The sequence below is a fragment of the Phyllobates terribilis genome, unplaced genomic scaffold (assembly GCF_046119375.1).
Source record: "Phyllobates terribilis strain yellow unplaced genomic scaffold, ASM4611937v1 Scaffold_1__5_contigs__length_1240528914, whole genome shotgun sequence".
NCBI classification, from domain to species: Eukaryota; Metazoa; Chordata; class Amphibia; order Anura; family Dendrobatidae; genus Phyllobates; species Phyllobates terribilis.
In genome coordinates, this window is record NW_027362761.1 from 978,017,935 (window position 1) to 978,034,807 (window position 16,873).

At 45.2% G+C, this 16,873-nt stretch overlaps 1 protein-coding gene across 3 annotated transcripts in view; it reads left to right on the plus strand.

Moving 5' to 3' along the window:
• The window catches only part of LOC141156770 (cytochrome P450 3A8-like), a 492,460-nt gene that overhangs the window by 236,885 nt on the left and 238,702 nt on the right, over positions 1–16,873 (plus strand). For all 3 annotated transcript variants that reach the window (XM_073643164.1, XM_073643156.1, XM_073643149.1), the window contains one exon: positions 807–995. In XM_073643164.1, coding sequence (XP_073499265.1) covers positions 925–995 — 71 coding nt within the window. In that variant the 5' untranslated portion in view covers positions 807–924. The remainder of the gene's footprint in view (positions 1–806; positions 996–16,873) is intronic.

A 16,873-nucleotide genomic window follows, 5' to 3' on the forward strand; every position in this document is an offset into this window, starting at 1 on the left:
CCTGCCCCGACTACTGCAACCTCTCGCTCTGTGGCCTCCCTTCCAACACTCTCGCACCCCTTCAATCTATCCTAAACTCTACTGCCCGACTAATCCACCTGTCCCCCCACTATTCCCTGGCCTCTCCTTTCTGTCAATCCCTTCACTGGCTCCCCATTGTCCAGAGGCTCCAGTTCAAAACCCTAACCACGGCATACAAAGCCATCCACAACCGGTCTCCCCCCATATATCTGTGACCTAGTCTCCCAACACTTACCTACACGCAACCTCCGATCCTCACAAGATCTCCTTCTCTTATGTCCTCTTCCTACAATCGTATACAACATTTCTCCCGTGCATCCCCCCTACTCTGGAACTCTCTACCCCAACACATCAGACTCTCGCCTACCGTGGAAATCTTCAAAAGGAACCTGAAGACCCACCTCTTCCGACAAGCCTACAACCTGCAGTAACCCTCGCTCCACCATTTACTGCACGACCAGCTCTACCCCCACCTACTGTATCCTCACCAATTCCTTGTAGATTGTGAGCCCTTGCAGGCAGGGTCCCCGCTCCTCCTGTACCAGTCTATTTATTATTATAGCGCCATGGAATGAATGGTGCTATAATAATAAATAATAATAACTGATCACCGCAGTCAAATTATGTAAACTCAGCATAACAAAAAATTCTGGTCTTTTCGTGACATGCTAGAAAAATTATATAAGTAATTATATAAGATGAAAAAGAATTATATGTTATATCTGTGCACACAAGTCCCTGGACTGTGGCCAAATGTGTTCTCATGTATATGATCCATCCTCCAGGGCAGCATCACAGGGGAGGGGAGAAATAAGATAGCCAAAAGTGCAGAAAGACCATCAACAACAAGAAGGGAAAGACCGGGCATACAGAAGAGAGCGTAACATCGAATAAAGATTAAGAATGTACCTCATCGCAGATTTCTCCAAAGAAACATGGATTCTGCTCATCACACTGCTGGCACTTCTCACTTGGTAAGATTCCCATCCTTCACTCTCTCTTTATATGAAGTGGTTTGTCTGTTCTTTTAGTATAATAGGAGAAAGATAATGGCTTTACATGCATGAACCTGAATGTACGTATTCTTCATTAATGGATGGGATATATTTACGATAAACATTCCTGTTGCCTCCTATTCCTAAGATCAGCAGTAGGTACCAAGCCTAAACATGTACTATGTTAACACATTACTGCACATCATGTTCTGTTAAATGAACACTTTTATCTTCTCCCTTTAATAAACTATACAGTAAACTAGAAGGTAAGATGGGGAATATATAGACCTCTATTCATCTTTTTCATTCTGCAGTAATTTGCTCCTTTTTAGTGAGTTTAGTATTTGCACCTTATCTCTATACTTTTTTTTGCCATTTTTTAGTTGTTTTTCTTTTTAACGTTTATTTTTAATCTTCCTTAAGAACTTCGCTTCTTTAGATGTTTTAGACAGATTCATGGAATGTGACTTGATGCATTTTTTTTTCTTTCTTGGAGTAAGGTTTCTGAAGGAGATTAAGATTCAATGCATTTTTGCTATTTTATTTTAAATAGATTTGCAACTGTTGGCGCTAAAAAGTTGCAAAAACTGGTTTAAGAAAAAAAAAATTTAATTGTGCACTAAATTCATGAACCTTGCGCACCATTTATCCCAAATGATGAATTGGGCATATAGTTTTTATAACCAGCACAGTGTATTAACCAATAGCTTAAGTGCCCTCTAAGGCTCCGTTCTCTCAATGAGCTTTTGGTGAGTGAGTTTTTGATGTTGCAGATTTTCTGCAGCAATTCTGTACACATTAAGCAAAATAGGTTACTTGCATTTTTTTAAAAAAAATCAGCAGCATCAAAAATCATTGCGGTAAGCTACTCTTAGGTCTCATTCAGACATCAGTTTTATTCAAGTACGAGAAAATTAGACAAAGTTTCATAAGCGATTTTCATCAGAGTTTTATCAGATTTTCATCCGTTTCATCTGAGTTTGGTCCGATTTTCACCATTTTTTCTCATTTGTGGGAAAAAAAGTTTCTCCACCTTTTATCAAATAAAAGGGAAAAAATTAATACTACACGGATGGCTTCTGAGTGCTGTCCGATTTTTTTCACAGACCCATAGACATGCATTGCTGAGTTTGATCTGACACTTGGATTAAGTCTTTGCAACAAATCACAGACATGTGAACAGCCCCATAGACTATCATAGCTATGAGTGCTAAACGTGAAAACTACAGTTATCACTCGTATGCGAAAAACTGATGTGTGAATGAGCCCTTATGCTACGTTAGTATGTATAAGCAGCTTTCCTTTATTTGTAGACATTTTTACTTCTCTTATCTTCAGTTTGTGTCTCATTAATCCATACACCACTGGGCTTTTTATAAATATTTAAATTATATATAATTCACAAGTAGTTTCTGTAATCATGCAAACTTCCTAGGTAATTTGATATTTAGCCTAATAGCTTTTCAAGGAGTGAGCTGTTCCCCTCCCCCACCAGGAATGGTTGACATCAGTTCCCATTTGTGAATAGTAGAAATGGCTGAGGTGCAGCCGGCGTGCCACATTCCACTATCTACTATTTTTACTTTGTAATCTGACACAGGCATTAACCGGCAGGCTGGAAACAACATACATCTGTGAACTGAACCCAAGTGAAAAGTTCATTTAAGAAATAATCCATTTCTTTAAAAATAAATCAACATGTACAAGTCTAAAATAGGGCAGTATATAAAGAGCGTGAGCACCATCTACGTCCTCATCATAAATTTACTATCTTGATGTTTCAGCCCCATTTCATGGAATTGGTGGAAACCCAATTTGTATTTTCCTGGAAACTGTACACTACTTACTATGTGACTATATGTTAAAAAAAAACAAAAAAAAAACAAGGGAAATAGAAGCTGCAGCTCTATTCACAGATGGTGGTGCTAAAAAATCCTCTCAGAAAAGTAGCCAGAAAAAAATCTTTCATATATAGGATAACATACCTTTTGGAATGTTGTCTCTTTTCTTGTTTTTTTTTTAATCTATAATAAACAAATCCATATATAAAATTCATTGTATAAATGTCCTTAAAACAGTGTTAGGACTCATGCAGACGTCCATGCAAATCGGTCTCAGCATGGACTGCTAATGCACGTTCTGGCTCGACTCAAGCATGACGGCTTTATGTATGTCTGTGAAGCCGTCACGCTCGGGTCGGGAGAGCAGCGGCCAGTTCATGCATTGCAGTCCAATCGCGGACTGATTTGCACAGACGTCTGAATGAGCTTTTAGTTTAAATATTTGATATCAACATTAATAATTATTTATGTGAACGAAAACTAACTTTCCCTAAAATACTCTCTACATATTTCCTCTCTACAGCCGGCCATTCACATTAGATGAGTATTGGTCACACTTGCCAATTTCTATTGTGTATGAGGGCCTCTCCACTCTTCCCCAATAGCAGGCGTCAAGGGCGATAAGGAATAGACAGTTCGGTTCGCATGAAATTAAAAGAGTGGTCCAAAACTAACAACTAACATTTATTTTAATCCTAAATGTCTCTCTATTTAATGTGATAATGTTATCTCTTTTCTAATATATTTTAGTTAAAAAGTCCCTACCATTCCCTCTATAACTGCTTCATTTATTTATTTTATCTACTTCTATTTTGATGACACTTCATTTGAAAATCCCCAATGCATGCTGGGTAGTGATGAGTGAGCTTGATCGCCACTGCTTGGTCCTCGCCCGAGCATTTCACTGCTCGAGATGCTTGACGAGTATTTCTGGGATGCTCGGGTGGGATCTCGGGTCCCCGTCTCGCATGTTTGGCGCTCTTTAGACAGCCAATTAATATACAGGGATTGCCTGCCACTTACTGTACTGCCATAGCCATGTTGGTTGTGGCATTACAGTGATTGGCTAGCCGCATAGCATCATCAGGTCTATATAAGACCTGGTGACCCTATTATCTTCACAGTCTCCCCCAGATACAGACAGAGTAGGGAGCGGTGCTGTTGAGTGAGGGACAGAATTGGCGGTTTAATATTTAGGTATAGGTATTCCACAGCAAGATATATATTCATCTGAACTAACAGTCCTTCTGGGGACTAATCCAGCTGCATATATTACTAGTGATAGCAGGAATTAGGCAGGCAGGGTTTGTGGACATTGTATACAGCAGAATAGTGTCCATTACACTTTCTGTTTGCTGCTGCTGTTACAGATATCCATAACCCTAAATATCGGGGCAATTTTTTTTTGCTTTTAATCCTGATTATTTGCTAAAAAAGCAATACAGTATACCATTTTACTGCTCCATATGCTTGGAGAAGCAGAGAAACTTTTCCATCATCAGACGTTATCCCACATTACTGCGGTAATAATTCAGACATTTTGTACAGCCTGACAAATATTACACTCCATTTAAAGTCAGCCAACTGTGTGTTGTTGAATCTATTCACACTTGGTCACTGACCAATACTATACTACAAGGCCACTGGCTAAAACCGTGGTCGTCACACGTGATCCCATATAACTGCAGTAATAATACAGACATTTTGTGGAGCGTGCCAAATATACTACATTTAAAGCCGCCAGCTGTGTGTTGTTGAAGCTATTCACACTTGGTCGCTGACCAGTACCACATCTATAAGGCCACTTCCTAAAACTGTTGTCATCAGACGTGATCGCATATTACTGCGGTAATAATACAGACATTTTAAACATTACACTTCATTTAAAATAAATAGGGCAAATGTACAAGGTGTCAGCATGAGCATTACATGGAAAATCAATGGCCATAAAATCGGAAGAAGAAAAACGAGATTACCTGTATCAGGATTGCATGTTCATGCAGCCATGTGGAAGGTCTTACGATGGTGCGTGACCCCAGTGCCACGGGCCGCATTTAAATAGAGGAAGTGAAATTGTAAAAAGCGATCAGCTGTGTGATGATGTGTCACTATGGTACTGCGAGTGCACGAACCGCAAAGATCGGAAAGACCCGAGTGAGTCTAAAGAGCGATGCAGCAATGTGCATACGCAAGCAATATGCGGCTGGAAAAGCATGAACGTAATTAGCACAGCATATAGCTCTGGAAAGAGATGCGAGACAGCGCGTGCGTATACAGCGCACGGTCTTAAAGAGGTGGGTCATGGAAAAGGAGTGCATATGATATACAGTACATATGTCAGTGTATATTGTAAATTGCCTACCTAAGAAGTAAGTGAGATATATCAAAAGTAAAAATACCTGAAATATAAGATGTTTAGACGAGAGAGGGAAAAGATAAAGTAAGAAGAGGGGAAAGAGGGAAGAGGAAAAAAGAAAAAAGAAAGAAAGAGAAGGAAAAAGAAGCAGAAAACGAGCAAAGGTAAGAGGGATTTTTTTAATACGTGGTGGAGCGCTAGTTGACCTAAAAAAAAAAAAGAAAAACCTGTTAAATGCATATGTCAAATAACAAATTGTAATTTTTCAAACAGATTACATATCATACCGAGAACAAAGGAGCCATGGGGCCATGAGGATAGTTCGTATTCCCTATTAAGACCATATGGTTCAGTGTTTGTAGTTTGTAAATCCAAAACGCTTCCCTCTCTTTTTCTAAAACTTGGTAACGTAATTGCCATACAATGTGTCCGGCTGAGAGAAAATGGAAAGGAATAGGTAAGATTGTCTTCTTGCAGCTAATGGTGGACTTGTGTTGTGTGATGCGATCTTGGAAATCTTGGGTGATTTCTCCAACATACCCAAAACCTCATGGGCGTTTAATCAAGTAGACTACAAAAGAAGAGTCTCAAGTAAAAAATCCCTTAATGAGAAATTTTTTACCGGATCTTGGATGAGTAAAAGAGTCACCTCTCGTGATGTTGGACCACTGAAGACAATGGAGGCACGGAAATGTGCCTTTACGTTGGGTCGCCAAAAATGTTTGCGTATCAACCGTTTTCTTTGAGCCGACATTGGCTCTAACCAGAAGATTCCTGAGATTCTGTTTTTTTTTTAAAACAAATTAGCGGTGGTGTCTTGAATTCCAGAATATGAGGATATGAATTGCCCAACAATGCCCAATGTTTACGTATCGCTTGACGGAAAAAATGCACGAGTGTTATGCATGTAAATGTTAACGAATGCCACCCTAAGGGTATCAGTACTTAGGGTAAATTTTTGTGATGGGGGGGGTGAGCGAGAGAAAGGTTTCTGGATATCCTCTTTCCCTGAACTTCTGTCTAATTTTGTCTATTCGAATATCACGAGTCCGATTCTCAGAGACTATCCGTTTGACCCTATGAATTTGGGAATGAGGCAGGGATCTTTTAACATGTGATGAATAGCAGTTTAAAAAATTGAGAAGACTAATCCTGTCCGTCAGCTTGGTGTAAAGATCAGTAGATAAATATCCCATATTATCCAAGATGACGTATGTATCAAGAAAATTTATTTTATATGGATGTTGATGAAGAGTTAACGTAAAGTAGGGAATCTGTTGATTGATAAAGGAAAAAAAAAATTTTAAGGTGGAAGAATCAACTTGCTATATCATGAATATGTCATCAATGTACAGTACAGACCAAAAGTTTGGACACACCTCATTTAAAGATTTTTCTGTATTTTCATGACATTGAAAATTGTACATTCACACTGAAGGCATCAAAACTATGAATTAACACATGTGGAATTATATACTTAACAAAAAAGTGTGAAACAACTGAAAATATGTCTTATATTCTAGGTTCTTCAAAGTAGCCACCTTTTGCTTTGATGACTGCTTTGCACACTCTTGGCATTCTCTTGATGAGCTTCAAAAGGTAGTCATCGGAAATGGTTTTCACTTCACAGGTGTGCCCTGTCAGGTTTAATAAGTGGGATTTCTTGCCTTATAAATGGGGTTGGGACCATCAGTTGTGTTGTGCAGAAGTCAGGTGGATACACAGCTGATAGTCCTACTGAATAGACTGTTAGCTGCTTTTTTCTTGCCATAATACAAATTCTAAGTGTAGCGTCGGCGTCCCTGCCTTCTGCTAGGCAGGGATGCCGTTCCCCTCACCTCTCCACTCCGTGCCCGGCGGCTTCCTCCCGCTCTGTGGCAGCGCGTGCGCCCTAAGCACAGAGGCCGGGTAGCAGTGCGCGCTGCCAGATTCCTGCCTGTTACTTATCTATCTGCGGTCCGACAGTCTGCCTACCAGCCCTGCCAGTCTGTCTATGGATCAGTCTGCCCGCTCAGCTGGGAGCGCTCACCTACTACCTGTCTGCTAGCCTACCTGGAGGCTCCGCCGTCACGTGCTGTGACCACCTGCCTGTCCAGAGACTCTTGCCCGCTCACCTGGGAGCGCTCACCTGCTACCTGCCTGTTAGCCTACCGGGAGGCTCCGCCGTCACGTGCTGTGACCACCTGCCTGTCCAGAGACTCTTGCCCGCTCACCTGGGAGCGCTCACCTGCTACCTGCCTGTTCGCCTACCTGGAGGCTCCGCCGTCATGTGCTGTGACCACCTGCCTGTCCAGAGACTCTTGCCCGCTCACCTGGGAGCACTCACCTGCTACCTGCCTGCTAGCCTACCTGGAGGCTCTGCCGTCACGTGCCGTAACCACCTGCCTGTCCAGAGACTCTTGCCCGCTCACCTGGGAGCGTCCACCTGCTACCTACCTGCTAGCCTACCTGGAGGCTCTGCCGTCACTTGCCGTGACCACCCGCCTGTCAAGAGACTGTCCCCGTCACTTGCCGTGACCTCCTGCCCTTCTACCCAGAGACTGTCCCCGTCATTTGCCGTGACCTCCAGCCCCTCTACCCAGAGACTGTCCCCGTCACCTGCCGTGTCCTCCTGCCCTTCTACCCAGAGACTGTCCCCGTCACTAGCCGTGACTACCTGCCTGGGAGCCACCCGCTTCCTTACAAGGACTGCCCCCTTGTATAGTTGCTCAGAGGTTCCACCTCCCAGACCCGTTACACTAAGTAAAGAAAAACGAGTGGCCATCATTACTTTAAGAAATTAAGGTAAGTCTGTCCGATAAATTGAGCAAACTTTGAATGTGTCCCCAAGTGCAGTTGCAAAAACCATCAAGCGCTACAAAGAAACTGGCTCACATGAGGACCGCCCCTGGAAAGGAAGACCAAGAGTCACCTCTGCTTCTGAGGATAAGTTTATCCGAGTCACCAGCCTCAGAAATCGCAGGTTAACAGCAGCTCAGATTAGAGACCAGGTCAATGCCACACAGAGTTCTAGCAGCAGACACATCTCTACAACAACTGTTAAGAGGAGACTTTGTGCAGCAGGCCTTCATGGTAAAATAGCTGCTAGGAAACCACTGCTAAGGACAGGCAACAAGCAGAAGAGACTTGTTTGGGCTAAAGAACACAAGGAATGGACATTAGACCAGTGGAAATCTGTGTTTTGGTCTGATGAGTCCAAATTTGAGATCTTTGGTTCCAACCACCGTGTCTTTGTGTGACGCAGAAAAGGTGAACGGATGGACTCTATATGCCTGGTTCCCACCGTGAAGCATGGAGGTGTGATGGTGTGGGGGTGCTTTGCTGGTGACATTGTTGGGGATTTATTCAGAATTGAAGGCATACTGAACCAGCATGGCTACCACACCATCTCGCAGCGGCATGCTATTCCATCCGGTTTGCGTTTAGTTGGACCATCATTTATTTTATAACAGGACAATGACCCCAAACTCACCTCCAAGCTGTGTAAGGGCTATTTGAACAAGAGGGAGAGTGATGGGGTGCTACGCCAGATGACTTGGCCTCCACAGTCACAAGACCTGAACCCAATCGAGATGGTTTGGGGTGAGCTGGACCGCAGAGTGAAGGCAAAAGGGCCAACAAGTGCTAAGCATCTCTGGGAACTCCTTCAAGATTGTTGGAAGACCATTTCCAGTGACTACCTCTTGAAGCTCATCAAGAGAATGGCAAGAGTGTGCAAAGCAGTCATCAAAGCAAAAGGTGGCTACTTTGAAGAACCTAGAATATAAGAGAATATAAGACATATTTTCAGTTGTTTCACACTTTCTTGTTAAGTATATAATTCCACATGTGTTAATTCATAGTTTTGATGCCTTCAGTGGGAATGTACAATTTTCAAAGTCATGAAAATACAGAAAAATCTTTAAATGAGAAGGTGTGTCCAAACTTTTGGTCTGTACTATATCTCTTCCAGATCAACAAGTGTTTCTGGAAGAGAAGAAAGGAAGATTCAAAATCCATCATGTAGATATTTGCATATAGCAAATAGATCCCATTGCGGTCTCCTTGTTTTGTATAAAAAATTGATCTTTGAACGTGAAATAATTTCTTGTAAGAATCAATGTTAACATGGAAATATAAAATTCCTTTTGTTCAAAAGAAAATGTCGTATTGTCATCAAGAAACGTAGTTACCGCTCAAATCACATTCTGATGTGCTATGCTTGTATACAAACTGTTTACGTCTAAAGTTATTAGTTTACTGTTTGATGGGATTTTCCCAATTGCTCTGATACAAGTCAGAAAATGGGAGGTATCCCTCAAGTATGTGGGTACCAATGGTAATAATGGAGTAAGAATTTTCTCTAAGGTCATGGCCAGTGGAGATAACAAAGAGTTGGTGGATGCTACTATTGGTCGTCCCCACGGATGGGAAAGGTTTTTATGTATCTTGGGCAGGGTACAGAATACAGGAATTACGGGATGTGAATTGATGAGGAATTCACTCAACTTGGTATCTATAATCCCTATAGCTTTGAAGCGATCCACCAAAATCTATAAATCTATAGTATAAATCTCTGAGACATAATATTCTTTATCCATAATCACTATTGATCCGCTCTTATCAGTTTAATAATAATCCGTTTGTTAGTACTTAGATCCTTGACGGCCCTTTGTTCTATTCTAGAGAAATTGTAATGAATACATAAGTTTCCTCCATGGATCTGTTATAATTTGGTCGCTATGTCCCTTTTAACTAAGGAAATATATGTTTCCACTGGATGGTACATTTGGGTGGATTAAAGTTACTTGGAACTTGCAATTTCAGTTGTTTCAGCTTAAACATTTTTGTATTCTCCCCAGCTCCACTTGGTGGATTAATCAATTATTTATGTGCATCATCTGAGAAATTAACCTTGATCCATAATGTCCTGAAGAATCGGTGGAATTCTTGATCTAATGTAAATTCGTCGAAGATGAGAGTAGGGCAAAAGAAAAGTCCATTTTGTAATAATGAAAGTTCAGGTGGTGATAAATTATATGAAGAGATGTTATAGACAATCTGTTTGGTCGTACCTGTGACTTGGTCTGCATGCGGGATGATGATGTCATCATTTTGCTCTCTGTTGTCCCTCCGTATCGGTTCCTTGATCCTCTTCCACGTATTTGATGTAAAAAATGTAAGGAGCATTTTGAATTGTCGCTGTCAGACAATTCAAGCGGAAAAATCCCCTTGTCTGTAGTTCCTCTGTTCTCTGAATGAGCCAGTGTCCCGCCATTGATAAATTTAATTGCGCTGGTAATCTCCAGTGTCTTTGAGAAATTTAGAGCGTTTTCGTTCCTGCAAGGTAATCCAAAATACTCCTATTATTTTATCTGTTTTAGTTTTGATATTATTGAATTCCTCAGTAGACAAGGTATTATTCATCTGTTGTTGAATACAGTTAATCTGTGTATCAATTTCCATTATCTCCTTTTGCAGGAACTCGATTGTCAGTAAAATGATATCCATGGAACACTTACTCAGAATCCCTTCAAATTTCGTATAAAAAACAGGTTTATCAGAGAACAAAGTTGGTCTTAAAGATTCTCTAAGTCCCCTGGGAATCCTTTGCACCCTATCATATTCAGCCAGTGTAACATAATGTAATTCTAAGGCTGTTTTCTTTCTTAAAGGGAATCTGTCACCCCCTGGAAGATTTGAGACATCTAATATGGGCATACAGGTTATAGAAAAGTAAATCTATACATACCTGTATGGCCCATAGTAGAGGTCTGCTTGCAGTGAAATGGAGTTTTATAAAATATAATATCTCTTTAGTTAGCCCAGAAATCCCCGCCTATCTGCTTATTTAGCATGTTCCCCCATCCCCTGCATGTTACAGGGTCCTGTGACGTGCACTGGTCTAACTCATTTCCTGTGCATGCGCAATGCGACGCTCACATCAGGAGCGCTTTGTTTCATCCCGGTTCGTTTGTCTCTGCACTGTTCCGCAGTGTTCTGGTTCACCGCCTCCCAAGTGCAGAAACAAATGGGGCCGTGAGGAAACAAAGCGCTCCTGATGTGAGCATCAATTGCGCATGCGAGGGAAATGAGTTAGACCAGTGCACGTCACAGGGCCCTGTGACGTGCAGGGGAGGGGGTTAACATGCTAAATAAGGAGATAGGCGGGGATTTCTGGGGTAACCAAAGAGATAGGCGGGGATTTCTTGCCATCCGGGGGACGCCAAGCATGTGAAAACAAATTTTATAAAACTCCATTTTACTGCAAGCAGACCTCTACTATGGGCCATACGGGTATGTATAGATTTACTTTTCTATAACCTGTATGCCCATATTAGAGGTCCCAAATCTCCCAGAGGATGACAGATTCCCTTTAATATTCTCTCGTAATCTTTAGATTGCCCTGGAATAGTCACTTGAGCAATGATGGCTTCTGTTTCAGCGTGGTTATACGATAATGTATTGAAAGACATTGTATAAATGTCGTAGGGATGTGGTCCCAAAATAGACGTAATATAAAGAGGGCAATAGGTCCACAACACTCTAGGTGGTGCCACAAGGAAAGTCAATATCATATAAAAGAAAACCTTTGGCACAATGAATTTTGATGCAGATAGTGGAATTTATGCAGGTAAGTACAGTGGGGCAAAAAAAGTATTTAGTCAGCCACCAATTGTGCAAGTTTTCCACTTAAAAAGATGAGAGAGGCCTGTAAGTGACATCATAGGTAGACCTCAACTATGAGAGACAAAATGAGAAAACAAATCCAGAAAATCACATTGCCTGATTTGGAAAGAATTTTTTTTCAAATTTTGGTGGAAAATAAGTATTTGGTCAATTACAAACTGTAACGGGTCTGGGAGGCGGAACCTCTGGGCTACTATACAAGGGAGCGGTCCTTGTAAGGGAGCGGGTGGCGACCAGGCAGGCAGTCACAGCAGGTGACCGGGACAGTCTCTGGGTGTACGGGCAGGAGGTCACGGCAAGTGATCAGGGCAGTCTCTGGAAGAACGGGCTGGAGGTCACGGCAAGTGACCGGGGCAGTCTCTGGAAGAACGGGCTGGAGGTCACGGCAAGTGACCGGGGCAGTCTCTAGGTAAAGGGTAGGTACGACCTGTGATGGCTGAACCTCCAGGTAGGCTAGCAAGGCAGATGGAGGATGTGTGCTCCCAGGTGAGCAAGCGAGAGTCTCTGGAATAGCAGGTGGTCACAGCACGTGACGGCGGAGCCTCCAGGTAGGCAAGCAGGCAGGTAGCGGAGAAGCGCTCCCAGGTGAGCGGGCAAGAGTCTCTGGAATAGCTGGTGGTCCCAGCACGTGACAGCGGAGCCTCCGGGCAGGCAAGCAGGCAGGTAGCGGAGAAGCGCTCCCAGGTGAGCGGGCAAGCTGGTCCATAGACAGACTGACCGGAGTTGTAAGGCAGACCGTCGGACCTCAGGCAAGCAGGCAGGTAGCTGATGTGCGCTCCCAGGTGAGCGGGCAAGTTGGTCCTTAGACAGACTGACCGGAGTTGTAAGGCAGACCGTCGGACCTCAGGCAGGCAGGCAGGTAACAGGAAATCAGGCAGGATTAGGACAGCAAGCTGGCAGGTATCTGGCAGGTAACTGGCAGGTAACTGGCAACGGGACCTGAGGGCTGAAGCAGAGTAGAACGGTGCAACAACATTGCTCGGGCACCTCCATTTTGGAGGAGGTGCCTTATATATGGTAAAGTCCTCCGGCCATTGGCCGGGGACTCCTTAGGACGGCGCGCGCGGCCCCTTTAAGAGGGAGGGAGGGCGCGCGCGCGCGCCCTAAGCACAGTGGCCAGGAAGGAGCGCGCGCTGCCAGCAGAGCGGGAGAGGGACGCCGGGCACGGAGCAGAGCGGTGAGGGGAACAGCGTCCCTGCCTAGCAGAGGGCAGGGACGCCGGCACTACAGTACCCCCCCCTTTAGGCCCCCCCTTTTTTAGGCCAGATAGAAATTTAGCTAGGATGAGAGGGGCATGGATGTTCTCCCGGGGCTCCCACGTTCTCTCCTCAGGACCAAACCCCTTCCAATCTACCAGAAAAAAGGTCTTTCCTCTTACCCTTTTGGTGGCAAGAATGTTCTCTACCTCAAACTCGTCCTCAGCAGAAAACGGAGCAGGAGGCGTACCTGTAGACTTGGAAAAAGAGTTAAGCACCACGGGTTTGAGGAGAGATACATGGAAGGAGTTAGGGATCCGTAAGTTGGCCGGGAGTTTCAATTTATAGGCCACCGGGTTGATCTGACTGATGACCTCCAGAGGACCGATGAACCGAGGCCCTAACTTGTAAGAAGGTATCTTGAGTCGAACATATTTAGATGAGAGCCAGACTTTATCTCCTGGACGAAATTGTGGAGGATCCAGGCGTTTTTTGTCAGCGTGTCTTTTCATACGCTCGGATGACAGAAGGAGTGCGGACCGGGTACTCTCCCATATGGAGGAAAATTTGCTAACGAGAGATTCTGCAGCCGGGTTGTCCACAGAGGTGGAGACAGGAAAAGGAATCCGAGGATGCTGACCAAAGACTACAAAAAACGGGGATTTGGAGGAGGATTCGCTCTCGTGATTATTATAAGAGAACTCGGCCCATGGTAGGAGATCCACCCAGTCAGAATGGTGGGCATTAACGAAGTGCCGGAGGTAACTGGTCAGGTTCTGATTGATCCGCTCCACTTGACCATTGGACTGTGGGTGGTAAGCGGAAGAGAAGTCCAGGGTGACGTCTAGTAGTTTACAAGTGGCTCTCCAGAAACGTGAGGTGAACTGTACCCCACGATCCGACACGATGTGGAGGGGCAGGCCATGAAGACGGAAGATGTGGCGGATAAAGTCTTTAGCCAGCTCGGGTGCAGACGGAAGGCCTGGCAGGGGAATAAAGTGAGCCATCTTGGAAAAGCGGTCAGCGACCACCCAAATGACCGTACAACCGGCAGAGACGGGGAGATCAGTTATAAAGTCCATTGCTATATGCTGCCAGGGGGCAGCAGGTACAGGAAGCGGAAGGAGGCGTCCGGCTGGCAGATGTCTCGGGACTTTGTTGCGGGCGCAGGACACACAGGCAGAAACAAAGTCTATTATGTCCTTGTGCAGGGTAGGCCACCAATAGTGCCGGGCAATAAGCTGGAGGGTCTTTTTCTGACCGGCGTAGCCAACTAGTTTAGACGAATGGCCCCAGTGTAGGATCTTCTCCCGATCAGGTACTGAAACAAACGTCTTACCGGGAGGGAGACGATTTAGACTCACGGGAGCCACCTGCATTACTCTGGCGGGATCGATGATATGTTTAGGTTCTTCCTCGAGATCGGACACCAGAAAGGATCTGGACAAGGCGTCTGCTTTGACGTTTTTGTCAGCCGGGCGAAAATGAAGAACAAAATCAAAGCGAGCAAAAAACAAGGACCACCGGGCTTGGCGCGGGTTAAGTCTCTGGGCATGCTGGAGGTAAGCCAAGTTCTTGTGGTCAGTGTAAATTATTACCGGATGAAGAGCCCCCTCGAGTAGGTAACGCCACTCCTCCAAAGCCAGCTTGATGGCCAATAACTCTCGGTTTCCTATGGAATATTTGCGCTCAGAAGAGGAGAAGAGTTTGGAGAAGAAGCCACAAGTTACCATTCTCCCGGAAGATGATTTTTGAGTAAGTACCGCTCCGGCTCCAGAGGAGGAGGTGTCAACTTCCAGGAAGAACTGCTTGTTGCCGTCCGGGCGATGCAGCACCGGGGCGGAAGAGAAGGCCTGTTTTAGGGAAAGAAAGGCCTCCTCTGCTTCGGGCGGCCACTCTTTGGGATTAGTACCCTTACGGGTGAGCGCGGAAATTGGGGCAGTCCGGGAAGAGAAGTGCGGGATGAAGAGGCGGTAATAGTTGGCGAAGCCCAGGAACCGTTGAATAGCCTTCAACCCCTCTGGTCGGGGCCATTTCTCGATGGCAGACAGTTTCTCAGGATCCATTTGTAGGCCGGTCTGAGAGATAATGTAGCCCAGAAACGGAAGCGAGGTCTGCTCAAAGAGGCACTTCTCATATTTAGCGTAGAGATGGTTCTGCCTGAGCCTGAGCAGGACCTGACGAACATCCCTCCGGTGAGTCTGGAGATCCGGAGAGAAGACCAAGATGTCGTCCAGGTACACCACTACGCAGGAGTAGAGAAGGTCCCGGAAGATGTCATTGACCAACTCTTGAAAGACGGCAGGAGCGTTACAGAGGCCAAAGGGCATTACCAGATATTCATAGTGGCCGTCCCGGGTGTTGAATGCCGTCTTCCATTCATCCCCCTGACGGATACGAACCAGGTTGTACGCCCCACGGAGGTCCAGTTTGGTGAAGATTCTAGCCCCCCTCAGACGATCAAATAACTCCGGAATGAGCGGAAGGGGGTACTTATTCTTCACCGTGATCTGGTTAAGGCCTCTATAGTCTATACAGGGACGGAGAGAGCCGTCCTTCTTTTTGACGAAAAAGAAGCCTGCTCCCGGACGGGGAGGTAGATTTCCGGATGAATCCCCTGGCCAGATTCTCCTCAATATATTCGGACATCGACCGGGTCTCAGCAGCGGATAATGGATAAATACGCCCACGGGGAGGAGAAGTACCAGGTAACAGGTCGATGGGGCAGTCGTATGGCCTATGAGGGGGTAGTGTCTCTGCCTCCTTTTTATTAAAGACATCAGCATAAGACCAATAAGGAATCGGAAGTCCAGGTAGATTAGCTGGGGTAGGAGAAGGACGGACGGGATGAACGGGAACCAGACAGGTCTTATGGCAGCCCTGTCCCCAGCGAAGGACTTCTCCGGTCTGCCAGTCAAGAACGGGTGCATGTTTCTGGAGCCAAGGTAGGCCTAGCAAGAGGGCGTGAGAGAGTCCAGGCAGAACATGGAAGGAGATACTTTCAGAATGCAGCATTCCCACCTGCAGAGTAATGGATTCGGTGATGAGTTGGATGGGGCGTGGTAAGAGCCCCTCATCCACGGCAGCAACAGACAAGGGTACAGCCAGAGGTTTGGTGGGGATGCGGTATTTCTCTACCAGGGACTGTGAAATAAGATTCCCGGCTGCTCCAGAGTCCAGTTGGGCTAGTTCGAAATAACGGTTCTCCCCGTAGACGATTGAAACTGACAACAGCAGGGATGGAGAGGATTTATTCTTGTCTAGGTGGACCTCTCTGAGCAAACCTAGACACAGGCGTTTCCCGACCTCTCCGGGCAGGCACGGATCCGGTGCTCCTTACTGCCACAGTAGAAGCAGGTCCCCTCGGCACAGCGTAAGTCCTGACGGGTCTTGACCATCTTGGTCTGGTCGACCTGCATAGGCTCAGGAGGGTGTACCTGGTTAGAGACAGAAGGAGTGACGGGTTTCTGAAAAGTAGGAGCTAGACGTGGTAACCTCCTCTCACGGGTGACCTCTCTGGCACGCTCATGGAACCGTAGGTCAATCCGGGTGGCAAGAGTTATTAAGTCATCGAGAGTGGTAGGAAAGTCCCGACCGGCAAGTTCATCTTTAATACGGCCGGACAGACCCTCCCAGAAGACGGAAACCAGAGCGTCGTTATCCCAGGCCAGCTCCGAGGCAAGGGTACGGAACCGTATGGCATATTGGCCCACGGTGAGACTTTCCTGACGGAGGCGTAGCAACGATGATGCGGATGAGGTCTTCCGTCCGGGTTCGTCGAAGACTTTCCGGAAA